This window comes from Ranitomeya imitator, chromosome 5 (assembly GCF_032444005.1).
Source record: "Ranitomeya imitator isolate aRanImi1 chromosome 5, aRanImi1.pri, whole genome shotgun sequence".
NCBI lineage: Eukaryota > Metazoa > Chordata > Amphibia > Anura > Dendrobatidae > Ranitomeya > Ranitomeya imitator.
Window position 1 is genome coordinate 98,250,523 of NC_091286.1, and position 25,589 is coordinate 98,276,111.

The following is a 25,589-nucleotide window of genomic DNA, read 5'->3' on the forward strand; positions in this document are numbered from 1 at the left end:
CTAAAAGTAAAAAAAAACAAACAGTACATACTTACCTACAGCTGTCTGTCCTCCAGCGCTGCGCTCTGCTTCTCTGCACTCCTCCTGTACTGTCTGGGAGCCTGAAAGCAGAGCGGTGACGTCACCGCTCTGCTTTCCGGCTCACAGCCAGTACAGGAGGAGTGCAGAGCGCAGCGCTGGAGGACAGACAGCTGTAGGTAAGTATGTACTGTTTGTTTTTTTTTACTTTTAGCATGGTAACCAGGGTAAACATCGGGTTACTAAGCGCGGCCCTGCGCTTAGTTACCCGATGTTTACCCTGGTTACAAGTGAAGACATCGCTGGATCGGTGTCACACACGCCGATCCAGCGATGTCTCCAGGGAGTCCAGCGACGAAATAAAGTTCTGGACTTTCTTCAGCGACCAACGATCTCCCAGCAGGGGCCTGATCGTTGGTCGCTGTCACACAAAACGATTTCATTAACGATATCGTTGCTACGTCACAAATAGCAACGATATCGTTAACAATATCGTTATGTGTGAAGGTACCTTTATGCATGACAGAGAGCATGTTCACTCTGTCTGCACCGTTACAGTCTGTAGCCCCATTGGCGCATAAGTCTGAATCTTGTTTTACGGAGGGAATTCCGTCTTATGCCCCAACGGGGCCACCAAGCGTGTACTAAATGCAATGTGAAAGCACCCTAAGCTAAATGCTCCTTTGTCCTGTGAACGGATCTTTTGGTTTGCTTAAAAGATCATTGTTCTCAACAAAACATTGTCCTGTTTAAACAGGACCTGTGCTACTGTGAAGAATAGCATCCTATGCCACAGAATGATCTATTATTAATCGCTCTGTGTACATATTAAATGTGGTCTGCCTGTCTAAACAGACCACTAATTGAGAAAAATGTACCAATCGGCAATTTACGCTGCTGGTTGGGTAGTCTAAGGGCCGTATAACATGGACGATGATGGCGCCGCAATGCTCGGACTGGCCAGCGGTTCTCCTGACCCAAGCGTAACAGCATTTAATTCTATGCAGTTGTCAGGAGAGCAGCCGGCCAGTCCATGCACTGCAATGCGATCGTCGTCCGTGTTATATGGCCGTCTGACTGCAACCCAAGGGTCCGTTTTCATTATGTGATCTGCCATTTTAAATGACTAGGAATCAGTGCACATTTGCCAATTGTTGGCCATTTAATAGCCTGTTTAGGCAGGCAAACAACATAGTAATATGCACACAGAACGATGAGTAACACTTCTGTTCGCATATGCTACCATTCTTTTCTGGAGTACATGTTCTGTTTACTGCCGAGAACGATGATCTTTTATGCAAGCTAAGAAATCATTTCACCCTACAAACCAGTATTTTGGTTGTTCGTCAGGTAATCTGTTTGCACTGTACGAATAGTAGAAAAAGAGCGTTTTTAGGAATACTTGTTCCCCATAGTCGTGTAGTGTAAATGTTTTTCTCGTCCATGCTAGGGGAAATTTGAAAGTGGCTCATCCAAGGCAAACACTAGAGTTGGCAACCATCAGTCCTATAAAGCAAAGGTACAGATAAGACAGTATGATACAAAGACTCTTAAGGTACCGTTACACTAAACGACTTACCAACGATCATGACCAGCGATACGACCTGGCCGTGATCGTTGGTAAGTCGTTGTGTGGTCGCTGGAGAGCTGTCACACAGACAGCTCTCTCCAGCAACCAACGATCAGGGGAAAGACTTCGGCATCGTTGAAACTGTCTTCAACGATGCCAAAGTCCCGGGGTAACCAGGGTAAATATCAGGTTACTAAGCGCAGGGCCACGCTTAGTAACCAGATATTTACCCTGGTTACCATTGTAAAAGTAAAAACAAAACACTGCATACTCACATTCCGATGTCTGTCACGTCCCCCGGCGTCAGCTTCCCGCACTGACTGTGTCAGCGCCGGCCGTAAAGCAGAGCACAGTGGTGACGTCACCGCTGCGCTCTGCTTTACGGCCGGCGCTGACAGTCAGTGCAGGGAAGCTGACGCCGGGGACGTGACAGACATCGGAATGTGAGTATGTAGTGTTTTTTTTTACTTTTACAATGGTAACCAGGGTAAATATCGGGTTACTAAGCGCGGCCCTGCGCTTAGTAAGCCGATGTTTACCCTGGTTACAAGTGAACACATCGCTGGATCGGCGTCACACACGCCGATCCAATGATGACAGTGGGTGATCAGCGACCAAAAAAAGGTCCTGATCATTCCCCAGCGACCAACAATCTCCCAGCAGGGGCCGGATCGTTGGTCGCTGTCACACATAACGAGATCGTTAGCGGGATCATTGCTACGTCACAAAAAGCGTGACGTTGCAACGATATCGTTAACGAAATCGTTATGTGTGAAGGTACCTTTAGTGTCCCGTATCTGTATGTCTGTATATCTATTGCTCATAACGTTTTGGCCAAGCTAATATCTGGCAGTACAAGCCCAAAAGTTAATTTTTATAAGGTATCTGCTGTGAACAGACTAGTTTACAAATTACAAGACTGACTGCAGAGAGAATGACATAGACGGCACCACCCAAACTGTGCACATTTACGGCAAGGACTATTTTTCTCTATTTTACTGCCTTATAGGTTGACATTTTGACATGTAAAAAAGCAGGTAACAAGCTTTCCTGGTACTAACATGTCCCAGAGCAAATACATAACTATTTACCACTGCACAGATACTAGGAAGCAAACAGGGTTTACAAGATGGAATTTATCAGGTGATTCAAACTAACAGAATTTCCTCCTAAATAAAAATAAGTATATTAAAAATACACTTTTAAATAGAAGATTTTGTGCTGAAAATAGAGTTACAAGCAATGTGATCATTACCTTTACAGCCACAAAGGTTGGAGACACTTATCTAAGGGCTCAGGTGGTGTTTGTTTTACAGCTTCCTACAATCTCCGGGCCATAATACAGCGCTCATACAAGTGTCAACTTTTGAAGTTGTTGCATGATCATTAGATTTGACGAATATGAATGTTGTCTTGCTGTAAAGCCATCTATGTTTCAATAGTTGTTGAGTACAAGAGTGTGATGCAAAATGGCCCTCTTGGACTGATTAACATCACACCTTTCTTCTTCTTCCTACAAACAATCTACAGTATTTATATATTGTATTAGCTCGTTTGGTTTCTGTCTGGTGTCATACTGACTCCAAAAACCCCCCCAGACCTTTAAATGGGCTAATAATTGGAGATGGAGCAGTCATAGGAACATAACATCAGCCGAACGAACAAGGAAAACACTATCGGGTGGACCATTTACGCTGGCATAAAAATCATTGCTGCGGGCAGCACATCACCCGCCGTAAAGGAGGCTATGCTGCTGATAATATGATGTTCTATGGAGAAGAATACAGATCGATCCATAGTGCTGATATCTTTAGGAAATGAATAGTGATGGCAGTATGCTCATCTTGTAAAGGTCCGCTGCAAATTATTATTATTATTATTATTTATTTATATAGCACCATTGATTCCATGGTGCTGTACATGAGAAGGGGTTACGTACAAATTACAGAAATCGCTTACAGTAAGCAAACTAAGGCCGGCGTCACACTGGCGTTTAAAACGGCCGAGTGCAATGCGATAAAAAATCGCATTGCACTCGGACCAATGTTAACATATGGGGCCGCTCCAAGCAGCCGACTTTTTGTCGGCCGTTTTTCTCGGTCCGAGACAATCGCAGCATGCTGCGATTGTCTCGGACCGAGGAAAACTCTCGGCTCACTCGCACCCATATAAGCCTATGGGTGCGAGTGAGACAGCGCACACCACTCGGATATCATCCGAGTGATGTGCGCTATAAGCGGACCCCAGCAATGGAGGAGATGGAGAAATTCATTTCTCCGCCTCCTCCGCAGCTGTGCTCCGATCCTCCCGGTGCGAGAGAATCGGAGCACAGCCGCATGACACTCGGCTCCTGCTCTGCTGCGAGCAGGAGCCGAGGGTCATTAGCATATTGCATCCGATGCTCTCGCATCGGATGCAATATGCCAGTGTGATGCCGGCCTAACAATTACAGACTGATACAGAGGGGCGAGGACCCTGCCCTTGCGAGCTTACATTCTACAGGATTATGGGGAAGGAGACAGTAGGTTGGGGGTTCCAGGAGCTCCGGTGTTGGTGAGGCAGTAGCTTCGGTAGTGATGAGGCGGCAGCGGCGTCAGTGCAGGCTGTAGGCTTTCCTGAAGAGGTGGGTTTTCAGGTTGTGTCTGAAGGATCTGAATGTGGTTGGGGCAAAGAATTCCAGAGGATGGGGAATATTCAGGAGAAGTCTTGGAGGCGGTTGGGTGAGGAGCGAATAAGTGTGGAGGAGAGAATGAGGTCTTGGAAGGACCGAAGATTACGCGAGGGAAGATATCGGGAGATTAGTTCAGAGATATATGGAGGAGACAGGTTGTGCATGGCTTTGTAGGTCAGTATTAGTAATTTGAACTGGATACGCTGAGAGAATGGGAGCCAGTGAAGAGATTTGCAGATGGGGGAAGCAGAGGAGTAGTGAGGAGAGAGATGAATTAGTCGGGCAGCAGAGTTAAAGATGGACCGGAGAGGTGCAAGGGTGTTAGCAGGGAGGCCACAGAAAAGGATGTTGCAGTAGTCAAGGCGGGAGATGATGAGGGCATGCACAAGCATTTTAGTAGATTTAGGGGTGAGGAAAGGATGGATTCTGGAGATATTTTTGAGCTGGAGGCGACAGGAGGTGGAAAGAGCTTGGATGTGAGGTTTGAAGGACAGGCCAGAGTCAAGGGTTACTCCGAGGCAGTGGACTTCCGGTGCGGGGGAAAGCATGATGTCATTGATTGCGATAGATAGGTCAGGTAAGGAAGATCTATGAGATGGAGGAAAGATGATGAGTTCGGTTTTGTCCACATTGAGTTTGAGGAAGCGAGAGGAGAAGGAGGAGGATATGGCTGATAGACACTCCGGGATTCTGGACAGCAGAGAGGTGACGTCTGGGCCAGAGAGGTAGATCTGAATGTCATCAGCATAGAGGTGGTACTGGAATCCATGGGACTTTATGAGTTGTCCCAGGCCGAGTGTATAGATTGAGAAGAATAAGGATTCCCTACTCCAAGATGGGGATCATGACACCGATGAATGCAGCGTACATGCGCTATTCTGATGTAATGAGAGCAGACTTCCCCATAGGTTAACGGAAATACACGCTCACCATGGCTGACATGCGCAGTGGGACGCCGATGACAGTGCGGTAATATTCCGTTTATCTGATTATTGTTGGGCGAGTTGTAACCCCCCGAATTATCATGCATTCCTAAGATTAGTTCTGATCATTTAACCAATAATGCACTTTATATGAACTTTAAGATACATTATTGGATTAGATTTTTTATATACGTATATATGTATTGTATTTTCACTATATAATGGAATGTAAATGATTATATCATGTATTATGAGTTTCTGAAAATGTTAATGAGGTTTAAAAAATGTAATTGCACTAATCAATATTTGCAACTGTATATACTTCCCTATTTGCACTTTTACCTTGCTTGAGAAAGGTTCTGTGAACAGAAACGTTACCATTTGGGCTTAAAGGGACACTGTCACCTGAATTTGGAGGGAACAATCTTCAGCCACGGAGGCGGGGTTTTGGGGTTTTTGATTCACCCTTTCCTTACCCGCTGGCTGCATGCTGGCTGCAATATTAGATTGAAGTTCATTCTCTGTCCTCCGTAGTACATGCCTGCACAACGCAATCTTGCCTTGCACAGGCGTGTACTATGGAGGACAGAGAATGAACTTCAATCCAATATTGCAGCCAGCATGCAGCCAGCGGGTAAGGAAAGGGTGAATCAAAAACCCCGCCTCCATGGCTGAAGATTGTTCCCTCCAAATTCAGGTGACAGTGTCCCTTTAATAAATTCCCCTTTTTTTCAACTTGATGTCTTTTTGGATTGGAGTGCTGCCTTCTTTTTATGATTTATACTATTGAACAGATTAGACATTTGTCTGGAGGCCGGGCACCCGCTGTAATGACTATTAGCCATCGATCGTGATGTCACATGACCGCTGCCGCCAGTCACTGCTAGAAACGCTTCATATGAAGGGCAGGGACAGGTAATTGTGCAGGGTGTGGATGGAGACGGGGATTTTATTGTAGAGAATTGTATCATCATGTCACAGTCTGTTATTCCTACACTCCACACTCATAAATCGGTGGCCACCCACTCATCCCTGGTAGCCAGGACCCTCCCTCGTCAGGTAATCACACGTGTAGGGTGGGCTCAGTGTCTGCAGGAATGAATGGGCTCCTGGTGGCGGTGGGGCTTTGTTACATTCCTGTGCAGACACTCAGCAGCCGCTCCATGAGGAAGGGCAGGGACTGAGCTGCTCCAACCGGTCGGACAGGTAAGGAGCTTGTTGACACCGTTATGTTTGCAGTGCGCATGCGCACTGGTGCAGTTCCTGGTGCGGTTTTCTATTGCTCCTTTTCTCGGAAGTTTTTTGGAGAGTGGATAGAAGTAGCGGAGGACACCTGAGGTCTGCTGCGTCCCGCGGGCTCGTCACACCGGGCGGATCCGCCCTGGTACCGCATCGCTAGCAACTTCTCCAGGTGGAGGTGAGACGTGCCGGCCGCGGGAAGATCTCCGCGATCCACCAGATCACCACCATGCCCAGAGCCTTCCTGGTGAAGAGGAGGACGCCGCCGCCTGTAGTCCGCAGCTGGGACGAGCAGCCGGACGAGGAGAGAGCGGACACCTACATCCCAGGTGAGGGACGCCGGCATGCACTGGGTGCGGACGCCCCCCACCTGTCGGTCTATATGAAGGGGGTGTATATATATATATATATATATATGTATATATATATATATATATATATATATATATATATCTCCTACGCTACGCCGTAGTCTTTCCAATATATATATATTTTTTGAGCCAGTATATTATGTCCTACACTACTCCATAGTCTTTCCAATATATATATATATATATATATATATATATATATATATATATATATATATATACTTTGCTAATCTGTCCAATCTCTCCACGTGCACCTCCGGTGCATACCTCTGTAATCTATATAGACCGTGCACACCTTTGGTACATACCTCTGTATACAGATTATACACCTCATACATGCTGCTCAGATCCATACAGCCTCCTAGGTACAGCTTGAAGATGACCCTATAGAGGAGCTGAGATGTTCCTGTCTATCTTCCATTTTGGCCTTGGATGTTGGATACGTTTGAGTTTTATTCTTCATTTTTTCACAGTTCTCCCATACAAACCCCTCTGAATCTATACAGACTGCACCTATACACCTCGTATAATACCTCTATAATCTATCCAGTCACTATGTATACACTTGTCAAACAGATAATCAATACAGGTTTCAGGTCTCCTCCTCTAATGTAAATCACTAATCCATAAATACCTCTATGTGCCTCTCCGAATGATCTATGTGTGTGTAATATATCATTTATTTTTTTTTTTTCACCTGTCATATATACCCCTCTAATCTATACAGGCTTCACCTATGCACCTCCTTACAATACTGCCATAATATATACACTTCTCACACACGCTTTTTATATGTGCCTCTATAATGCATGTACTCTTCATATTTACACTTATTATTTAAAGTCTGTATGGATTAAGCATGGCAAGTGTGTATGTATATAATATATACTTTTTTTTCCATGCCAATTTATACAGACTTTGTAAATACACCTCTCATGTGCAGACACATATATTCTTCCTTACACCGCACGATTATTGGGGTCGAGCGTTCTTGGCGCTATTTGAGCAGTGTAGACAGGCTGCTGATCACCGGATGTATGAGCTAAACACTCAATCCGGTGAAACTTGTTTTTGTACCTAAAAACCCTCATTTTCGGGAGCACGTGGTCTCGTATAAACCGGACACGTGCTGTCGAGAACAGTGGCAGCCAGTAATTTTGTGTAATAATGTGTCAGGTTGTGTAGACAGGGCGTTAAACAAGCGCCAATCCTATAGCTGATCCGTGATCATTTCGTGCCGCAGATCGTGTGGCGCTAATGAGCCCTTAATATCTATCTCCGCAGTAATCGCTTTTTGGCCTGTATTAATCTGCAGTAATCTCATTAATCCCATCCTCGGCGATGCTGTGCAGTGCAGCAGAGTCCATGTGAGCCCCATTGTTAAGTTTCCAGGACCTGTGCTGTTTGTACAAGTGGCGCAGGTGCCCTGCTGGTGATCTCGTGTTTGTCCTAAGAACAATGGGAATAGTTTAGCCTTGGGCTGCGGGGAACGACCTGTCTAGGAATCAGGGGGTCCCTAGCTGACACTTGGGGGGTGAGAGATGGCGCTTAACTGCTCTGTTTGTCTTTCTTCTCTCACAATCTAACGGAAAGTCCACGCCATCAGCGCAGCTCCTCTGTGTTTGCTTTATGCCATTGACTTGTTAATGAGAGACTTACATTGTGACTACACCCTCAGTTCAAACAGCGCAGCCCTCACCTGCCTCCTCCCCCACTCCCTCCCAATCTGAAGATTGTTGCTCTGGGGAAAAGGGATCAGCTTTACATATTTGCCTTTCAGTTCACTTTAGAAAAAAAAAAAGTCCTCACTTTGCCTCCCTGAACCCCGCAGGTGATGTTCTCCTTACACGTCGCTCACCTCCACCCTTGTGTTTGTCTCCAGACAGCATCGACTGCATCTTCCAGTATGTGACTGAGGACAGCCTGAGTAACAGCAGCAGCAATGGTGACCCTGTGGGGGACAGTCCGGAGAGGGGCAGCAGCGACTTCAGCCTGTGTAACGGGAGCCTAACCACCCCCAACAGTGCTGACCGGTGTGAGGATGAGTTATCCCCTGAAGCAAAAGGAAGCAACGAAGAGAATGCTGAGGAACAGGCTCTGGATCTTAAGAAATCATCCGTCAGATCCAAAATTAAGGTATTTTGAGTTATTTAAGGGCAGACAGCCAAACTTTCTTTTTCCCCTGCAGAAATAGTTATCAATACATTGCATCTGTTTATCAGACGTGTTTCAGAGATATGCGACATAATGTATATCAATCCTGGGGGCAGGGATTGTACAGTCCTTCTTCCCCTGTGCAGAAATGCTGTGTTTTGTTTTTTTTGTTTAGTTTTTTTTTCTTGAGGTGTCACCATCCGTATGGAAAATGTATGTCCGTGTGTCCCAACACTGGAATAGAATAAAGAATACAAATGACAGACATTTAGGTGTTAGATGTGCAATGATAGAGAAAGATAAATAAATATATATATATATATATATATATATATATATATATATATATATATATATATATATATATATATATATCTATCTCTGTTGTTGTTCTGGGAAGGGGCCAATATCCATAAAGGTTTCTACTCTATTGATAACAGCTCATTGTCTGTCTGCAAAGGGGGGACCCAAAAAAAGACATTGGGGGGGGCGGCTAGATTTCATAACTAGCAAAGGGTAAACTGACAGATGTAGGCTGAAATTAATAGGCAGGGAAAGGGCCGATTGGATATTGGCCCCCTCCCAGACTAATAACCTACCCTCAGCCACCCCGGAAATGGCACATCCTTTATTACCATACAAAAAAAATAACCCAATGTGGTTCGCCATAAAATTCATCCCAGGTCCCACTACAATCCCCAGTTCTGCTACATCCAGATGCAGTATGGCACTATGACATGAGTAATGACTGCTCCGGACCTGCAGCGAGGACACACTTGACAGTAGCTGCAAGCGGTGATGTCATTAAGGTTACCGCAGTTCACAGGCTGGCTCACCCGGAGGTTACTGTGGGAACCGCCACCCGTGACCTGCGGTACCCTTAATTACAGTCACCGCTTGCCACTGCAGCAGCATTTTCACGCTACTGTCAATGTGTCCTGGCTGCCGTACTGAGCGGTCACATTAATCATGTCGCCGCTCAGCGCTTCATCTGGATGTAGCAGATTGGGGTTTGGGATTTTTTTTTTTTTTTTTTTTACCAGCTGATTTTCTATATCTAATGTAAGCATATCGGGAAAATCTGCACATAAAACTCAGCGCACACGCAAGAGAACTTGACGTGCTGTGGACTTGAAAAACTTAACCCAGGTTAAGTTTACTTTGCTTAATAAAGAAGCACAGTGAGCATGAGATCTCTAGAAATCCCATCCACTTTCCTGTAACTGTAAGATGCTGCATTTTTGATGAAGAGAAAGCATGCGGCGACAAAAAACGCATTGTGTGGATGTAGCTTAAAGGGGTTTTCCAGCTTTAAACTTTTTTTGTGCTCTAACAGCCTGGTCGGTATAAGGCTATACCACATTTTTTAAATTCAAATTTAAAGATATATATTTTTTTTTTATACAGTGCTAGCAAAAACCTGAGATTTCAGAAATGTGCACACTTTTTTTTTTTTTTTCTCCCCTGAATGAATTTGAGAATTGCAGCATTTTTGGAATCTGCAGCATGTCAATTCTCTTAGGGTTTTTTCACCTATAAAAAGCAATGTGAAAGTAAATAAAAAAAAAAATGTATCAAATCTGTTTGCAGCATTTTTGGTGAATAAAACTAACTTTATTAAAAATGTACTGTAGGACAAATCTCACGTCATCTGCGCCCCCCAAAAATGCTGCAGAAATGCCTCAAATTAGGCATAGTGAATGCAGTGTTTTTACTACTAAACATAAGAAAGCAGGTTTTGGTTGCAGGGGAAAAAATGCAGCAAAAAAAACGCCGTTAACATAGCCTAGAATATGAAAATCTGTTACTTGATCTCTTTCGCTCCAGCCATGCCTTTCTGCCCTGAGCCCAGTCTTTGTTGACATGCCGGGGTCCTTTTTGTAGACGACCTGATGCGGTCTAGTGTCATTGTGAAGAGTAACACGGGTCATGAATTTATACCTGTAAACGACAATCTACATTGTTGCTTTATTTATAAGAAACTTTTCATTAGAAACAAATTTGCAAACACTATTGGGGTGTGTTGTGCATCGTTTTCGTCTATTGGAGAAGGACACAAAGCCGTAGTAGACCGCGCCGTGCTGCCGTCTCAACTATGGCGTATACAGCCGGCTGCATCATTGTAGTATATGGCTCCGCCGGTGCACACACCCGAATCCCATTCTACAGTGGGTTTGGACGTAAGCCCAGATGTAGCCACTGAACGTACGCACCACTGACGGACGCTATATCAGATATTATTTACTTCAATGTGACAGAGTCACAAAGTTCTGGTGCATGAGAATTTACTCTTGGGTGGGATTCACACGCAGCATTTTTCATGGTGTACATTTGTAACGTGTTCTCTTTTTTTTTTTTTTTCAAACAACAGTCACTGCAGCCAAATGTCATTTTAAAGTCTAAAATGCCTACATAAAAAAACATTTTTGGTTTAGTTTTAGGTGTTTTCCCCACCCCCCAAAAAAAAATAAATAAATAAACGCAGCATATCAGGAGAATGTTTTCTTTTGTTTTCCCACATATAATTCTTTGTAGGACTTGGATGTTTTAAATGGTATACAATTATTAAAAAAAAAATTTCCACCAGCTATTTAAGCTGATTTATTTTTATTTTATTTTTTATTTATTTATTTTTTTTTCTTTTGCAGGTTTGCATTCATAAAATTTGTTCTGTGCTCACATTTTGTGAGATGTTCTGCAAGATGCCTCTGTGATACACAGCCGATTTCTGCACATAAATTAAAGGGAATCAGTCACCTCAATTTTGCCCTATAAACTGTGGCCACCACCATCAGGGGCTTATCTACAGCCTTCTGTAAGGCTGTAGATAAGCCCCTGATGTAGCATGAAAGATAAGAAAAACAAGTTATATTATACTCACCCAGGGGCGTTCCGATGGGCGTCGCAGTCTGGGTCCAGCGCCTCCCATCTACATACGATGACATCCCCTTCTTGTTTTCCTGCCACGGCTCTGGCGCAGGCGTACTTTGTCTGCTCTGTTGAGGGCAGAGCAAAGTACTGCAGTGCGCTGGCGCCAGGAAAGGTCAGAGAGGCCCTGTGCACTGCAGTACTTTGCTCTGCCCTCAGCAGGGCAGGCAAAGTACGCCTGCGCCAAAGCCGTGGCAGGAAGCAAAGAGGACGTCATCGTAAGAAAATAGGAGGCTCCGGACACGGACCGCGACGCCCACCGGACCGCATTGGGACCGCACCTGGGTGAGTATAATATATCTTGTTTTCTCTAGTTGCCTTCCACGACAGCCCAGGAGGTTGTCTCCATACCCTAATGGGGGACAGGAAGCACAAGAGGTTAAAAACCCCTCCCACCTCCCATTAACCAGTATCTTTCCTGTCCCCCATGGGGCATGGAGAGGTTCCTGGTATGCTGTGTGGCCGGCTTTGGCAGTGGTATATATAGAAAATAAGGCTATAAGCCACAGCCAGCTCACCGACAGACCGAAGGAGCACGGAGATTTTGTCCCGACCAAGACATGCAACAATGGAGGATGAGGAAAAAGCGTGTACTCCAGCTCCTAAAATCTTGAAATTCTTAATTGGCGCATATAAATATAGCGTGATAAAAATCCTTGGCCACAGGTGGATGTAGTCATGAGGATAGACAAAGCGTTTCGATCTATAGGATCTTAATCATGATTAAGATCCTATAGATCGAAACACGTTGTCTATCCTCATGACTACGTCCACCTGTGGGCAAGGATTTTTATCACGCTATATTTATATGCGCCAATAAAGAATTTCAAGATTTTAGGAGCTGGAGTACACGCTTTTGGCAGTGGTACCTGTTAAATCTTGTTGCCGGGCAGTGGTGGTCGGGCCCTGGGCTTTCTCCTCCTTTCTGCTCCCGTCTCCTTTGGATTCTGGGACCGCTCTCCTGGTCCACCTGCGTCCCCATTTGCGGGGGTAAAGCGGACCAGCGATTCCCTCCCGGAGGCCTCCCTGAGCTCTCCAGCGTCTCCCCCTCCTGGCACGCTGTCCGATGACGCGAAAGTCACGTGGTGCTGCGGCGCTTCACTTCCGGGTCTAGCGCTCCTGCATAGGAGCACTCTCACTTCCGGGATCCCGGGACCTCCTAACGGTGTGCGAGGCACACTGCACACCTGCATGCCTGCCTGGGACTGCAGAGGGGGAGGGGAAGGCTAATTGCCTAGCGCTGGGGCAGCGTTTATTTTCTATATAAACCTGCCTGAAGATGTCTCTAAGGTAAGACTGTTCCAGCATGGAGAATACGTCTTGCCCTGCAGCTGCAGAGCCCGGTGCTCCCCAAGCCCCTGTAAGTGTGGCAGGGATGGGTCCCATCTAAGGTTTGGGTCTTAGAATACCTTCTCATACTTCTCTCCCTCTATTTTCAGGGAGACAAGTCTACCCATAAAACCGCCAACAGACGCAAATGTGCCATATATAATGAGAAGCTACCCTTAAAATGGGAGAAAAAGTTATGCCAATCCTGTATGGACAAAGTGGTCAGAGCTGAACATGCCTCACTAATTGAGGAGATACGTTCATTGGTTAAGCAGAAGATCCAAACCTCATTAGCTACTCTCACCCTTCCCCCTCCACCACATTCACCTGGTTAATCGCTTCCCAAGAAAAGGAAATTCCAGGTATTTTCTGATTCAGAATCGGACGTCTCTTATGGGTCATCCTCAGCTAAATGGGAAGATTCTCTACCCCACAAGACTCCTGAGATCAGGAAATATCTTTTTTCTTCTGAACATATAGAAGAGTTGGTGTGTGCTGTGCGGAATACTATGGGGTTAAAAGAGGAACCTGTCCCTCAGACCATACAGGATGAGTTATTTGCTATGCATACAGACAAACAAATTGGGTTTGATTAATCGGGAATGGGAACTTCCAGAAAAATGGCTGACCACCCCCTCAGATTTTAAACACAGGTTCTCCCTGGATGTGGATCTAATAAAGTGGGGTATTCCAAAGATAGATGTTCAGGTGGCGAAAAAGACTGCCCTACCGTTTGAAGACTCATCCCAATTAAAAGATCCCCTGGATCGAAAAAAAAATAAAATCTAAAGTCTGCTTAAAAAATCCTGGGAAACCTCCACTTCGTCTCTTAGGTTTAATATAGCATCTACCTATGTAGCCACATCTCTCTTTCGCTGGATGGAAGAGTCAGGCTGCCGTCACACTAGCAGTATTTGGTTAGTAGTTTACATCAGTATTTGTAAGCCAAAACCAGGAGTGGAACAATTAGAGGAAAAGTATAATACAAACATATGCACCACTTCTGCATTTATCAACCACTCCTGGTTTTGGCTTACAAAAAACAAATACTGATGTAAATACTGACCAAATACTGCCAGTGTGATGGCTGCCTTAGGGTACCGTCACACAGTGGCACTTTGATCGCTAGGACGGCACGATCCGTGACGTTCCAGCGATATCGTTACGATCTCGCTGTGTCTGACATGCTACTGCGATCAGGGACCCTGCTGAGAATCGTACGTCATAGCAGATCGTCTGAAACTTTATTTCGTCGCTGGATCTCCCGCTGACATCGCTGAATCTGCTTGTGTGACGCAGATTCAGCGATGTCTTCACTGGTAACCAGGGTAAACATCAGGTTACTAAGCACAGGGCGGGTTCAGATTGCGTTAGAGCAATCCGTTTAGCGCTAAGCGCTAGCGGGTTGCGCTAACGCAATGTGATTTTCGGGGTCACGTTTAACGTCCCCGCTCTCGCAGATCCCTGAGCTGCGAGAGCGGGGAACGGACCTCGGGCGCGCCGCGGACGCTGCAAGCAGCGTCCGCGGCGCGCTACAAAACACCGGCACATCGCTAGCGCGTGCCGAAAATGGCACGCGCTAGCGATGCGCGTTCCCATTGCCTTGAATGGGCGCGCTAACGGACGCGTTGCACGGCGTTAATTTCGCCGTGCAACGCTGTCCGTTAAACGCGATCCCATAACGCAATGGGAACCCAGCCTTAGTAACCCGATGTTTACCCTGGTTACCAGCGTAAACGTAAAAAAACCCAAACATTACATACTTACCTTCAGCTGTCTGTCCCCGGCGCTCTGCTTCTCTGCACTCCTGCATCCTGTGTCAGCACCGGCCAGCCGGAAAGCACAGCGGTGACGTCACCGCTCTGCTTTACGGCTGACCGGCGCTGACAGTGCAGAGGAAAGCACAGCGCCGGAGGACAGACACGAAAGGTAAGTATGTAGTGTTTGTTTTTTTTACGTTTACGCTGGTAACCAGGGTAAACATCGGGTTACTAAGTGCGGCCCTGCGCTTAGTAACCCGATGTTTACCCTGGTTACCGGGGACCTCGGGATCATTGGTCGCTGGAGAGCGGTCTGTGTGACAGCTCTCCAGCGACCAAACAGCGACGCTGCAGCGATCGACATCGTTGTCGTATCGCTGCAGCGTCGTTTCAGTGTGACGGTACCCTTAGAGAATCACATCTCTCAGGGAACTCCGAGAGATGATGTGTTGGACTCTTTGCCTATTCTCCAAAGGGTGACTGGTTTCCTTGCTGACGCCTCCATGGAGTCAATCCGTGTCGCCACTAGATTCCTAGTCCAGTCTAATTCAGCCAGAAGAGCCATCTGGCTCAAAATGTGCAGTGGAGATGTATCTTCTAAAATAAAATTGTGCTCCATCCCCTTTAAAGGAGACTGTGTTCGGACCATCTTTAGATGATATCCTGGAGAAGGCCACAGATAGGAAAAAGGCTTTTCCTGAACAGAGACCTCCCAGGAAGCGTTTTTTTCAGCCTTCCCAGTCTAAGGGTAAGGGTACCGTCACACAGTGGCATTTTGATCGCTACGACGGCACGATCCGTGACGCTCCAGCATCGTAACAATATCGCTCCAGCGTCGTAGACTGCTGTCACACTTTGCAATGTACGACGCTGGAGCGATAATTTCATGAAGTATGTGCGATGTAGAAGCTGTTGGTTACTATGCGCACATCGTATACAATATCGTGCACACCTTTGTTACACCATGCGATCATGCCGCCACAGCAGGACACTAGACGACGAAAGAAAGTTTCAAACGATCTGCTACGACGTACGATTCTCAGCGGGGTCCCTGATCGCAGGAGTGTGTCAGACACAGCGAGATCGCTGGAACGTCACGGATATATCGCTGGAACGTCACGAATCGTGCCGTCGTAGCGATCAAAATGCCACTGTGTGACGGTACCCTAAAAAGGTACCTTCACACTCAGCGACGCTGCAGCGATACCGACAACGATGTCGATCGCTGCAGCGTCGCTGTTTGGTTGCTGGAGAGCTGTCACACAGACCGCTCTCCAGTGACCAACGATCCCGAGGTCCCCGGGTAACCAGGGTAAACATCGGGTTACTAAGCGCAGGGCCGCACTTAGTAACCCGATGTTAAACCTGGTTACCAGCGTAAAAGTAAAAAAAAACAAACACCACATACTTACCTACCGCTGTCTGTCCCCGGCGCTCTGCTTCTCTGCACTCCTCCTGCACTGACTGTGAGCACAGCTGCCGGAAAGCAGAGCGGTGACGTCACCGCTGTACTTTCCGGCTGACCGACGCTCACAGCCAGTGCAGGAGGAGTGCAGAGAAGCAGAGCGCCAGGGACAGACAGCGGTAGGTAAGTATGTGGTGTGTGTTTTTTTTTTTACTTTTACGCTGGTAACCAGGGTAAACATCGGGTTACTAAGCGCGGCTCTGCACTTAGTAACCCGATGTTTACCCTGGTTACCAGTGAAGACATCGCTGGATCGGTGTCACACACGCCGATTCAGCGATGTCTGCAGGGAGTCCAGCGACCAAATAAAGTTCTGGACTTTCCTCAGCGACCAACGATCTCCCAGCAGGTGCCTGATCGTTGGTCGCTGTCACACAGAACGATTTCCTTAACGATATCGTTGCTACGTCACAAAAAAAAACGATATCGTTAACGATATCGTTATGTGTGAAGGTACCTTTAGGGAAAAACTGGTAGATGGAGCTATGCCAAGGGGAAACCTAAGAATATTCTTATCCCCCCAGCAGTCACAGCAAGAAAAGCAATGACTCCGATCCGGTGGGGGGAGGCTTTCGAAGTTTGTTCACAGTTGGCAGAGTATTTCCAACAACTCCTGGGTCATAAATGTTATTCAGGAAGGTCTTTTAATAGAATTCGAAGCCCCACCCTCCCAGGATCCTAAGAGTCACCTCCCCGTCATCGCGATAGACTCCAAATTTGATGATGTCAGGACTACGGGAGCTGGTAGCCTCAAGAGCAATCTCTATGGTTCCAGCAAACGATCAGGGAAGGGGCCATTATTCCTGTATATTTATGGTGAAAAAACCCTTGGGACAGGCCCGAATTATAATAAAACTAAAGTCTCTCAATCATTACATCACCTACCGCAAATTCAAGATGGAATCCATAAAATCAGCCATTCCACTGATAGGCGCACACTCGTATATGGCCACTATAGATCTCAAAGACGCCTACTTTCATATCCCTATACATCCTTGCCACAGTAAGTACCTAAGGTTTGCGGTCCAGCTGAATCAGAGAGTTTTACATTTCCAGTACAATGTACTTCCCGTCGGGATCTCCTCGGCCCCAAGGGTCTTCTCCAGAGTCATGGCGGAAGCAGTGTCACATATTCGAAGGCATGGACATCGCCATAGTGCCCTACCTAGACGACCTGCTTATCATTGGTCCTTCCGCCGAGATCCTCGAACAGAGGGTATCCAAAACTCTGAGCATTCTACAACACCTAGGTTGGGTGCCCAATCTGAGAAAATCCCAACTTCACCCATCAAAAACAATAAGAGTTTTGGGGGTCCTCCTAGACTCGTCAAGTCTCTCCTACCAGAAGATCATTAGCTAAACCTGATAGCCAAAGTTCTAAACTTCAAGAAGCATAGATCCCCTACCCTATGGACAGCTATGTCCCTCCTAGGGTCTATGACGGCCTGCATACAGTCAGTCTCTTGGGCCCAAACCCACTCCAGAGTCCTGCAGGCACACATTCTGGAAAACTGGAATGGAAACTCAAACTTCTTAAACAGAAGGATCCACACACCAGGGAGAGTGAAAGCCTCCTTAACCTGGTGGCTAAATCAAGCGAATCTTCTCAGAGGTGTAGACTGGATACAAGCTCCCCTGGTGACAGTGACGGACGCCAGCAGAAGAGGCTGGGGGGGCTATAGTGTTAAAGGTTCCATTCCAGGGACACTGGAATCAAAAAGAGAGTACCAAATCCTCCAATTTCAGAGAGTTAAGGGCGGTGGAGAAGGCCCTTCTGGCAGCGAGCAGTCTAATCACAGGTCATCATGTCCGAGTATACTCGGACAATATGACGACTGTAGCCCATGTCAAGCATCAAGGGAGCCCGAAATTCAACTATCTGAAGGTGGTATCAAGCAGAATCTTCTGCTGGGCAGAGAAACATCTCCTCTCATTGTCAGCAATACACCTGAAGGGGTCTGTAAATATTCAAGCAGATCTCCTAAGCCGTCATGACTTACAACCAGGAGAATGGAGCCTGAAAACGGAAGTCTTCAACATGTTGATGATCAGATTGGGTCTACCTGAGATAGATGTTAGCCTCAAGTCGGAATACACAGGTCGAGACTTATTTCTCCTTAGATCACAGAGACGCTTCTCAGGGAATAGACGCCTTTACCCACGCATGGAAGTTCCGGTTGGCATATGAATTTCCTCTAATACCGTTGCTGGCAAAGACCCTCCGAAAGATACGAGACGACTGGGTCCCGACTATCCTGATAGTGCCAGTATGGCTGAAAGGGAGCTGGTACCATGTCATCATAGAGCTGCAGGTGGATGGTCCAGTCTTTCCACCAATATCAGACGATCTTCTTCATCAGCGTCCTTTTCATCACCCAAATCCCCGGAAATTCAACTTGGCTGCCTGGCTACCGAAGCCCAAGTATTGAGAGCTAAAGGACTCAGAATCAGTGATCTCCACTCTGCAAAAATCTAGGAAACCTATTACTAATGCCATATATAACAAAATTTGGAAAAGGGTCTCCTCGTGGTGTCACCCTAATGATCCCTTTTAACCCCTTCCCGACCTTTGACGCCACGTAGGCGTCATGAAAGTCGGTGCCATTCCGACCCATGACGCCTATGCGGCGTCATGGAAAGATCGCGTCCCTGCAGATCGGGTGAAAGGGTTAACTCCCATTTCACCCGATCTGCAGGGACAGGGGGAGTGGTAGTTTAGCCCAGGGGGGGTGGCTTCACCCCCTCGTGGCTACGATCGCTCTGATTGGCTGTTGAAAGTGAAACTGCCAATCAGAGCGATTTGTAATATTTCACCCATTATAACGGGTGAAATATTACAATCCAGCCATGGCCGATGCTGAAATATCATCGGCCATGGCTGGAAATACTAGTGTGCCCCCACCCCACCCCTCCGATCGCCCCCCCAGCCCTCCGATCTGGCCGGTACACTGCTCCGGCTCCCCTCCGTCCAGTGCTCCGCTCCCCCCCTTGCTCTTGTCCGCTCCCCCCGTGCTCCAATCACCCCCCCGTGCTCCAATCACCCCCCCTGCACTCCGATCCACCCCCCCCCGGTGCTCCGTTCCACCCCCCCGTGCTCCATTCCAGCCCCCCCGTGCTCCGTTCCACGCCCCCCGTGCTCCGTTCCACCCCTCCCGCACTCCGATTTCCCCCCCCCCGTGCTCCGATCCCCCCCCCCCGTGCTCCGATCCCCCCCCCCCCATCATACTTACCGATCCAGCCGGGGTCCCGTCCGTCTTCTCCCTGGGCGCCGCCATCTTCCAAAATGGCGGGCGCATACGCAGTGCGCCCGCCGAATCTGCCGGCCGGCAGATTCGTTCCAAAGTGCATTTTGATCACTGAGATATAATCTATCTCAGTGATCAAAATAAAAAAAATAATAAATGACCCCCCCCCCCCTTTGTCACCCCCATAGGTAGGGACAATAAAAAAATAAAGAAATTTTTTTTTTTCCACTAATGTTAGAATAGGGTTAGGGGTAGGGTTAGGGTTAGGGCTAGGGGTAGGGGTAGGGTTAGGGTTAGGGGTAGGGGTAGGGTTAGGGCTAGGGTTAGGGTTTCGGTATGTGCACACGTATTCTGGTCCTCTGCAGATTTTTCCGCTGCGGATTTGATAAATCCGCAGTGCTAAACCGCTGCGGATTTATGGCGGATTTACCGCGGTTTTTCTGCGCATTTCACTGCGGTTTTACAACTGCGATTTTCTATTTGAGCAGTTGTAAAACCGCTGCGGAATCCGCACAAAGAAGTGACATGCTGCGGAATGTAAACCGCTGCGTTTCCGTGCAGTTTTTCCGCAGCATGGGCACAGCGATTTTTGTTTCCCGTAGGTTTACATTGAACTGTAAACTCATGGGAAACTGCTGCGGATCCGCAGCGTTTTCCGCAGCGTGTACACATACCTTTAGAATTAGGCTATGTGCACACGGTGCGGATTTGGCTGCGGATTCGCAGCAGTGTTCCATCAGGTTTACAGTACCATGTAAACATATGGAAACCAAATCCGCTGTGCCCATGGTGCAGAAAATACCACGCAGAAACGCTGCGTTGTATTTTCCGCAGCATGTCAATTCTTTGTGCGGATTCCGCAGCGTTTTACACCTGTTCCTCAATAGGAATGCGCAGGTGAAATCCGCACAAAAAACACTGGAAATCCGCGGAAAATCCGCAGGTAAAACGCAGTGCCTTTTACCCGCGGATTTTTCAAAAATGGTGCGAAAATATCTCACACGAATCCGCAACGTGGGCACATAGCCTTAGGGTTAGGGTTGGAATTAGGGTTGTGGTTATGGTTAGGGGTGTGTTGCGGTTAGGGTTGTGTTTAGGGTTATGGCTACAGTTGGGATTAGGGTTAGGGGTGTGTTGGGGTTAGTGTTGGAGGTAGAATTGAGGGGTTACCACTGTTTAGGCACATCAGGGGTCTCCAAACGCAACATGGCGCCACCATTGATTCCAGCCAATCTCGTATTCAAAAAGTCAAATGGTGCTCCCTCACTTCCGAGCCCTGACGTGTGCCCAAACAGTGGTTTACCCCCACATATGGGGTACCAGCATACTCAGGACAAACTGCGCAACAATTACTGGTGTCCAATTTCTCCTGTTACCCTTGTGAATCAAAAAAAATGCTTGCTAAAACATAATTTTTGAGGAAAGAAAAATGATTTTTTATTTTCACGGCTCTGCATTATAAACTTCTATGAAGCACTTGGGGGTTCAAAGTGCTCACCACACATCTAGATAAGTTCCTTTCGGGGTCTAGTTTCCAAAATGGGGTCACTTGTGGGGGGTTTCTACTGTTTAGGCACATCAGGGGCTCTGCAAACGCAACGTGACGCCCGCAGAGCATTCCATCAAAGTCTGCATTTCAAAACGTCACTACTTCAATTCCAAGCCCCGGCATGTGCCCAAACAGTAGTTTACCCCCACATATGGGGTATCACCATACTCAGGAGAAACTGGACAACAAATATTGGGGTCAAATTTCTCCTGTTACCCTTGGGAAAATTAAAAAATTCTGGGCTAAATAATTATTTTTGAGGAAAGAAAACGTATTTATTATTTTCACGGCTCTGCATTATAAACTTCTATGAAGCACTTGGGGGTTCAAAGTGCTCACCACACATCTAGATAAGTTCCTTTCGGGGTCTAGTTTCCAAAATGGGGTCACTTGTGGGGGGTTTCTACTGTTAAGCCACATCAGGGGCTCTGCAAACGCAACGTGACGCCCACAGAGCATTCCATCAAAGTCTGCATTTCAAAACGTCACTACTTCACTTCCGAGCCCCGGCATGTGCCCAAACAGTGATTTACCCCCACATATGGGGTATCAGCGTACTCAGGAGAAACTGGACAACCACTTTTGGGGTCAAATTTCTCCTGTTACCCTTGGGAAAATAAAAAATTGCAGGCTAAAAGATCATTTTTGAGAAAATAATTTTTTTTTTTTTTTCATGGCTCTGCGTTATAAACTTCTGTGAAGCACTTGGGGGTTCAAAGTCCTCACCACACATCTAGATTAGTTCCTTTGGGGGTCTAGTTTCCAAAATGGTGTCATTTCTGGGGGATCTCCAATGTTTAGGCACACAGGGGCTCTCCAAACGTGACATGGTGTCCGCTAATGATTGGAGCTAATTTTCCATTTAAAAAGCCAAATGGCGTGCCATCCCTTCCGAGCCCTGCCGTGCGCCCAAACAGTGGTTTACCCCCACATATTGGGTATCTGCGTACTCAGGACAAACAGGACAACAATATTTGGGGTCCAATTTCTCCTATTATCCTTGGCAAAATAGGAAATTCCAGGCTAAAAAATCATTTTTGAGGAAAGAAAAATTATTTTTTTTTTTCATGGCTCTGCGTTATAAACTTCTGTGAAGCACCTGGGGGTTTAAAGTGCTCAATATGCATCTAGATAAGTTCCTTGGGGGGTCTAGTTTCCAAAATGGGGTCACTTGTGGGGGAGCTCCAATGTTTAGGCACACAGGGGCTCTCCAAACGCGACATGGTGTCCGCTAACAATTGGAGCTAATTTTCCATTCAAAAAGTCAAATGGCGCGCCTTCCCTTCCGAGCCCTGCCGAGTGCCCAAACAGTGGTTTACCCCCACATATGAGGTATCGACGTACTCGGGAGAAATTGCCCAACAAATTTTATGATCCATTTTACCCTACTGCCCATGTGAAAATGAAAAAATTGAGGCGAAAAGAATTTTTTTGTGAAAAAAAAGTACTTTTTCATTTTTACGGATTAATTTGTGAAGCACCTGAGGGTTTAAAGTGCTCACTAGGCATCTAAATAAGTTCCTTGGGGGGTCTAGTTTCCAAAATGGGGTCACTTGTGGGGGAGCGCCAATGTTTAGGCACACAGGAGCTCTCCAAACGCGACATGGTGTCCGCTAACGATGGAAATAATTTTTCATTCAAAAAGTCAAATGGCGCTCCTTCCCTTCCGAGCCTTACCATGTGCCCAAACAGTGGTTTACCCCCACATGTGAGGTATTGGTGTACTCAGGAGAAATTGCCCAACACATTTTAGGATCCATTTTATCCTGTTGCCCATGTGAAAATGAAAAAATTGAGGCTAAAAGAATTTTTTTGTGAAAAAAAAAGTACTTTTTCATTTTTACGGATTAATTTGTGAAGCACCTGGGGGTTCAAAGTGCTCACTATGCATCTAGATAAGTTCCTTGGGGCGTCTAGTTTCCAAAATGGGGTCACTTGTGGGGGAGCTCCAATTTTTAGGCACACGGGGGCTCTCCAAACGTGACATGGTGTCCGCTAAAGAGTGGAGCCAATTTTTGATTCAAAAAGTCAAATGGCGCTCCTTCCCTTCCAAGCCCTGCCGTGCGCCCAAACAGTGGTTTACCCCCACATATGAGGTATCAGCGTACTCAGGACAAATTGGACAACAACTTTCGTGGTTCAGTTTCTCCTTTTACCATTGGGAAAATAAAAAAATTGTTGCTAAAAGATAATTTTTGTGACTAAAAAGTTAAATGTTCATTTTTTCCTTCCATGTTGCTTCTGCTGCTGTGAAGCACCTGAAGGGTTAATAAACTTCTTGAATGTGGTTTTGAGTACCTTGAGGGGTGCAGTTTTTAGAATGGTGTCACTTTTGGGTATTTTCAGCCATATAGACCCCTCAAACTGACTTCAAATGTGAGGTGGTCCCTAAAAAAAAATGGTTTTGTAAATTTCGTTGTAAAAATGACAAATCGCTGGTCAAATTTTAACCCTTATAACTTCCTAACAAAAAAAAATTTTGTTTCCAAAATTGTGCTGATGTAAAGTAAACATGTGTGAAATGTTATTTATTAACTATTTTGTGTCACATATCTCTCTGGTTTAACAGAATAAAAATTCAAAATGTGAAAATTGCGAAATTTTCAAAATTTTCGCCAAATTTCCGTTTTTATCACAAATAAACGCAGAATTTATTGACCTAAATTTACCACTAACATGAAGCCCAATATGTCACGAAAAAACAATCTCAGAACCGCTAGGATCCGTTGAAGCGTTCCTGAGTTATTACCTCATAAAGGGACACTGGTCAGAATTGCAAAAAACGGCAAGGTCTTTAAGGTCAAAATAGGCTGGGTCATGAAGGGGTTAAGAGGAGAAAACCCAACATCAGCCCTATGGGAGTGTGTGTATATGAATATATATATATACTAGATGGCAACCCGATTCTAAAGAATCGGGAGTCTAGAATCCATATATACTTTATTTATTCAAATGTAAGAATAATACAATTAATAAATAATAGTAAGAAAGAACAAAAATAATAGGCAGTATATGGAGAAAACACCAAACAAAAGTTCAAAATTGGTGTGAAAATGTCACTGAACCACTTCACAACTAAATATATATAGTTTTGGTAAATGGTATTATCATTTTTTTGACGAAATTCGGCAGGAGCTTGAAGAGCAACGTCACTGGGCCCGCCTCCACGCAGTAGAAACTTGCTGTGAGGTAAAAATTCAAAAATCACACCAAAATGGCGGGCGGAGTGTGTCACAGTACAGCACGTTTCTGATTGGTCGCTCGCAGCAGGCGGCAACCAATCAGACACTGGACACTGTTGACGTCACTTATCTCCGGACATTAGCTCCGGACATTAGCTCCGGACAAAGCCACGGAAGTTGGCACAAATTGCAGGAAGTAGTATTCTAGGCAATTATATATTAGATATATATTCTCTATAATATAACGCTGGGAGCGTCACTCTGTCCGAAGCCTTAATAGACTGCGCAGGCGCGACGCTCCTAGCGTTACATTATAGAAAAAATGCCGCCGAGAGCAGGGGGTCGGGAGCACGGGGACGCCGTCTACATATGTGCGCCCTGATTATGCAAATAATCCGCCGCCATAGTAACTTTTTACTTACGCTATTCGTTTCGGGCGCCATTGTCTTGCTCTTCCTGGTGCCGGAATCGGCGCCTGCGCAGTCCGCGATTTCCGGCGCCATTTTCTTGAAGACACTTTGCTGTGTGTCTTCAAGAAAATGGCGCCGGAAAGCGCGGACTGCGCAGGCGCCGATTCCGGCATCGGGAGGAGCAAGACGATGGCGCCGGAAAAGAATCAGGTAGCGTAAGTAACAAATTGCTGTGCCATGAGGCTGTGGCACTTCATGCCACAGCTATTTGTTACTTACGCCACCTGATGGGGGTCATAAACCTTTATGGAGCAGCGTATGGGGCATATGGATGGGAGCAGCACATGATAGAACGGGGGTGCAGGATGGAAGCAGCACATGACAGAATGGGGGTGCAGGATGGGAGCAGCACATGACAGAACGGGGGCGCAGGATGGCAGCAGCACATGACAGAACGGGGGTGCAGGATGGCAGCAGCACATGACAGAACGGGGGTGCAGGATGGCAGCAGCACATGACAGAACGGGGGTGCAGGATGGCAGCAGCACATGACAGAACGGGGGCGCAGGATGGGAGCAGCACATGACAGGATGGGGACGCAGGATGGGTGCAGCACATGTCAGAATGGAGGCGCAGGATGGGTGCAGCACATGTCAGAATGGGGGCGCAGGATGGGTGCAGCACATGTCAGAATGGGGGCGCAGGATGGGAGCAGCACATGACAGAATGGGGGCGCACGATGGAGCAGCACATGACAGGATGGGGGCGCAGGATG

At 46.5% G+C, this 25,589-nt stretch overlaps 1 protein-coding gene across 1 annotated transcript in view; it reads left to right on the plus strand.

Moving 5' to 3' along the window:
* The first annotated feature begins 6,415 nt into the window (after positions 1-6,415).
* The window catches only part of OVOL2 (ovo like zinc finger 2), a 35,283-nt gene continuing 16,109 nt past the window's right edge, over positions 6,416-25,589 (plus strand). Inside the window, exons 1-2 of the mRNA XM_069768955.1 lie at positions 6,416-6,750; positions 8,675-8,928. Coding sequence (XP_069625056.1) covers positions 6,651-6,750; positions 8,675-8,928 — 354 coding nt within the window. The 5' untranslated portion in view covers positions 6,416-6,650. The remainder of the gene's footprint in view (positions 6,751-8,674; positions 8,929-25,589) is intronic.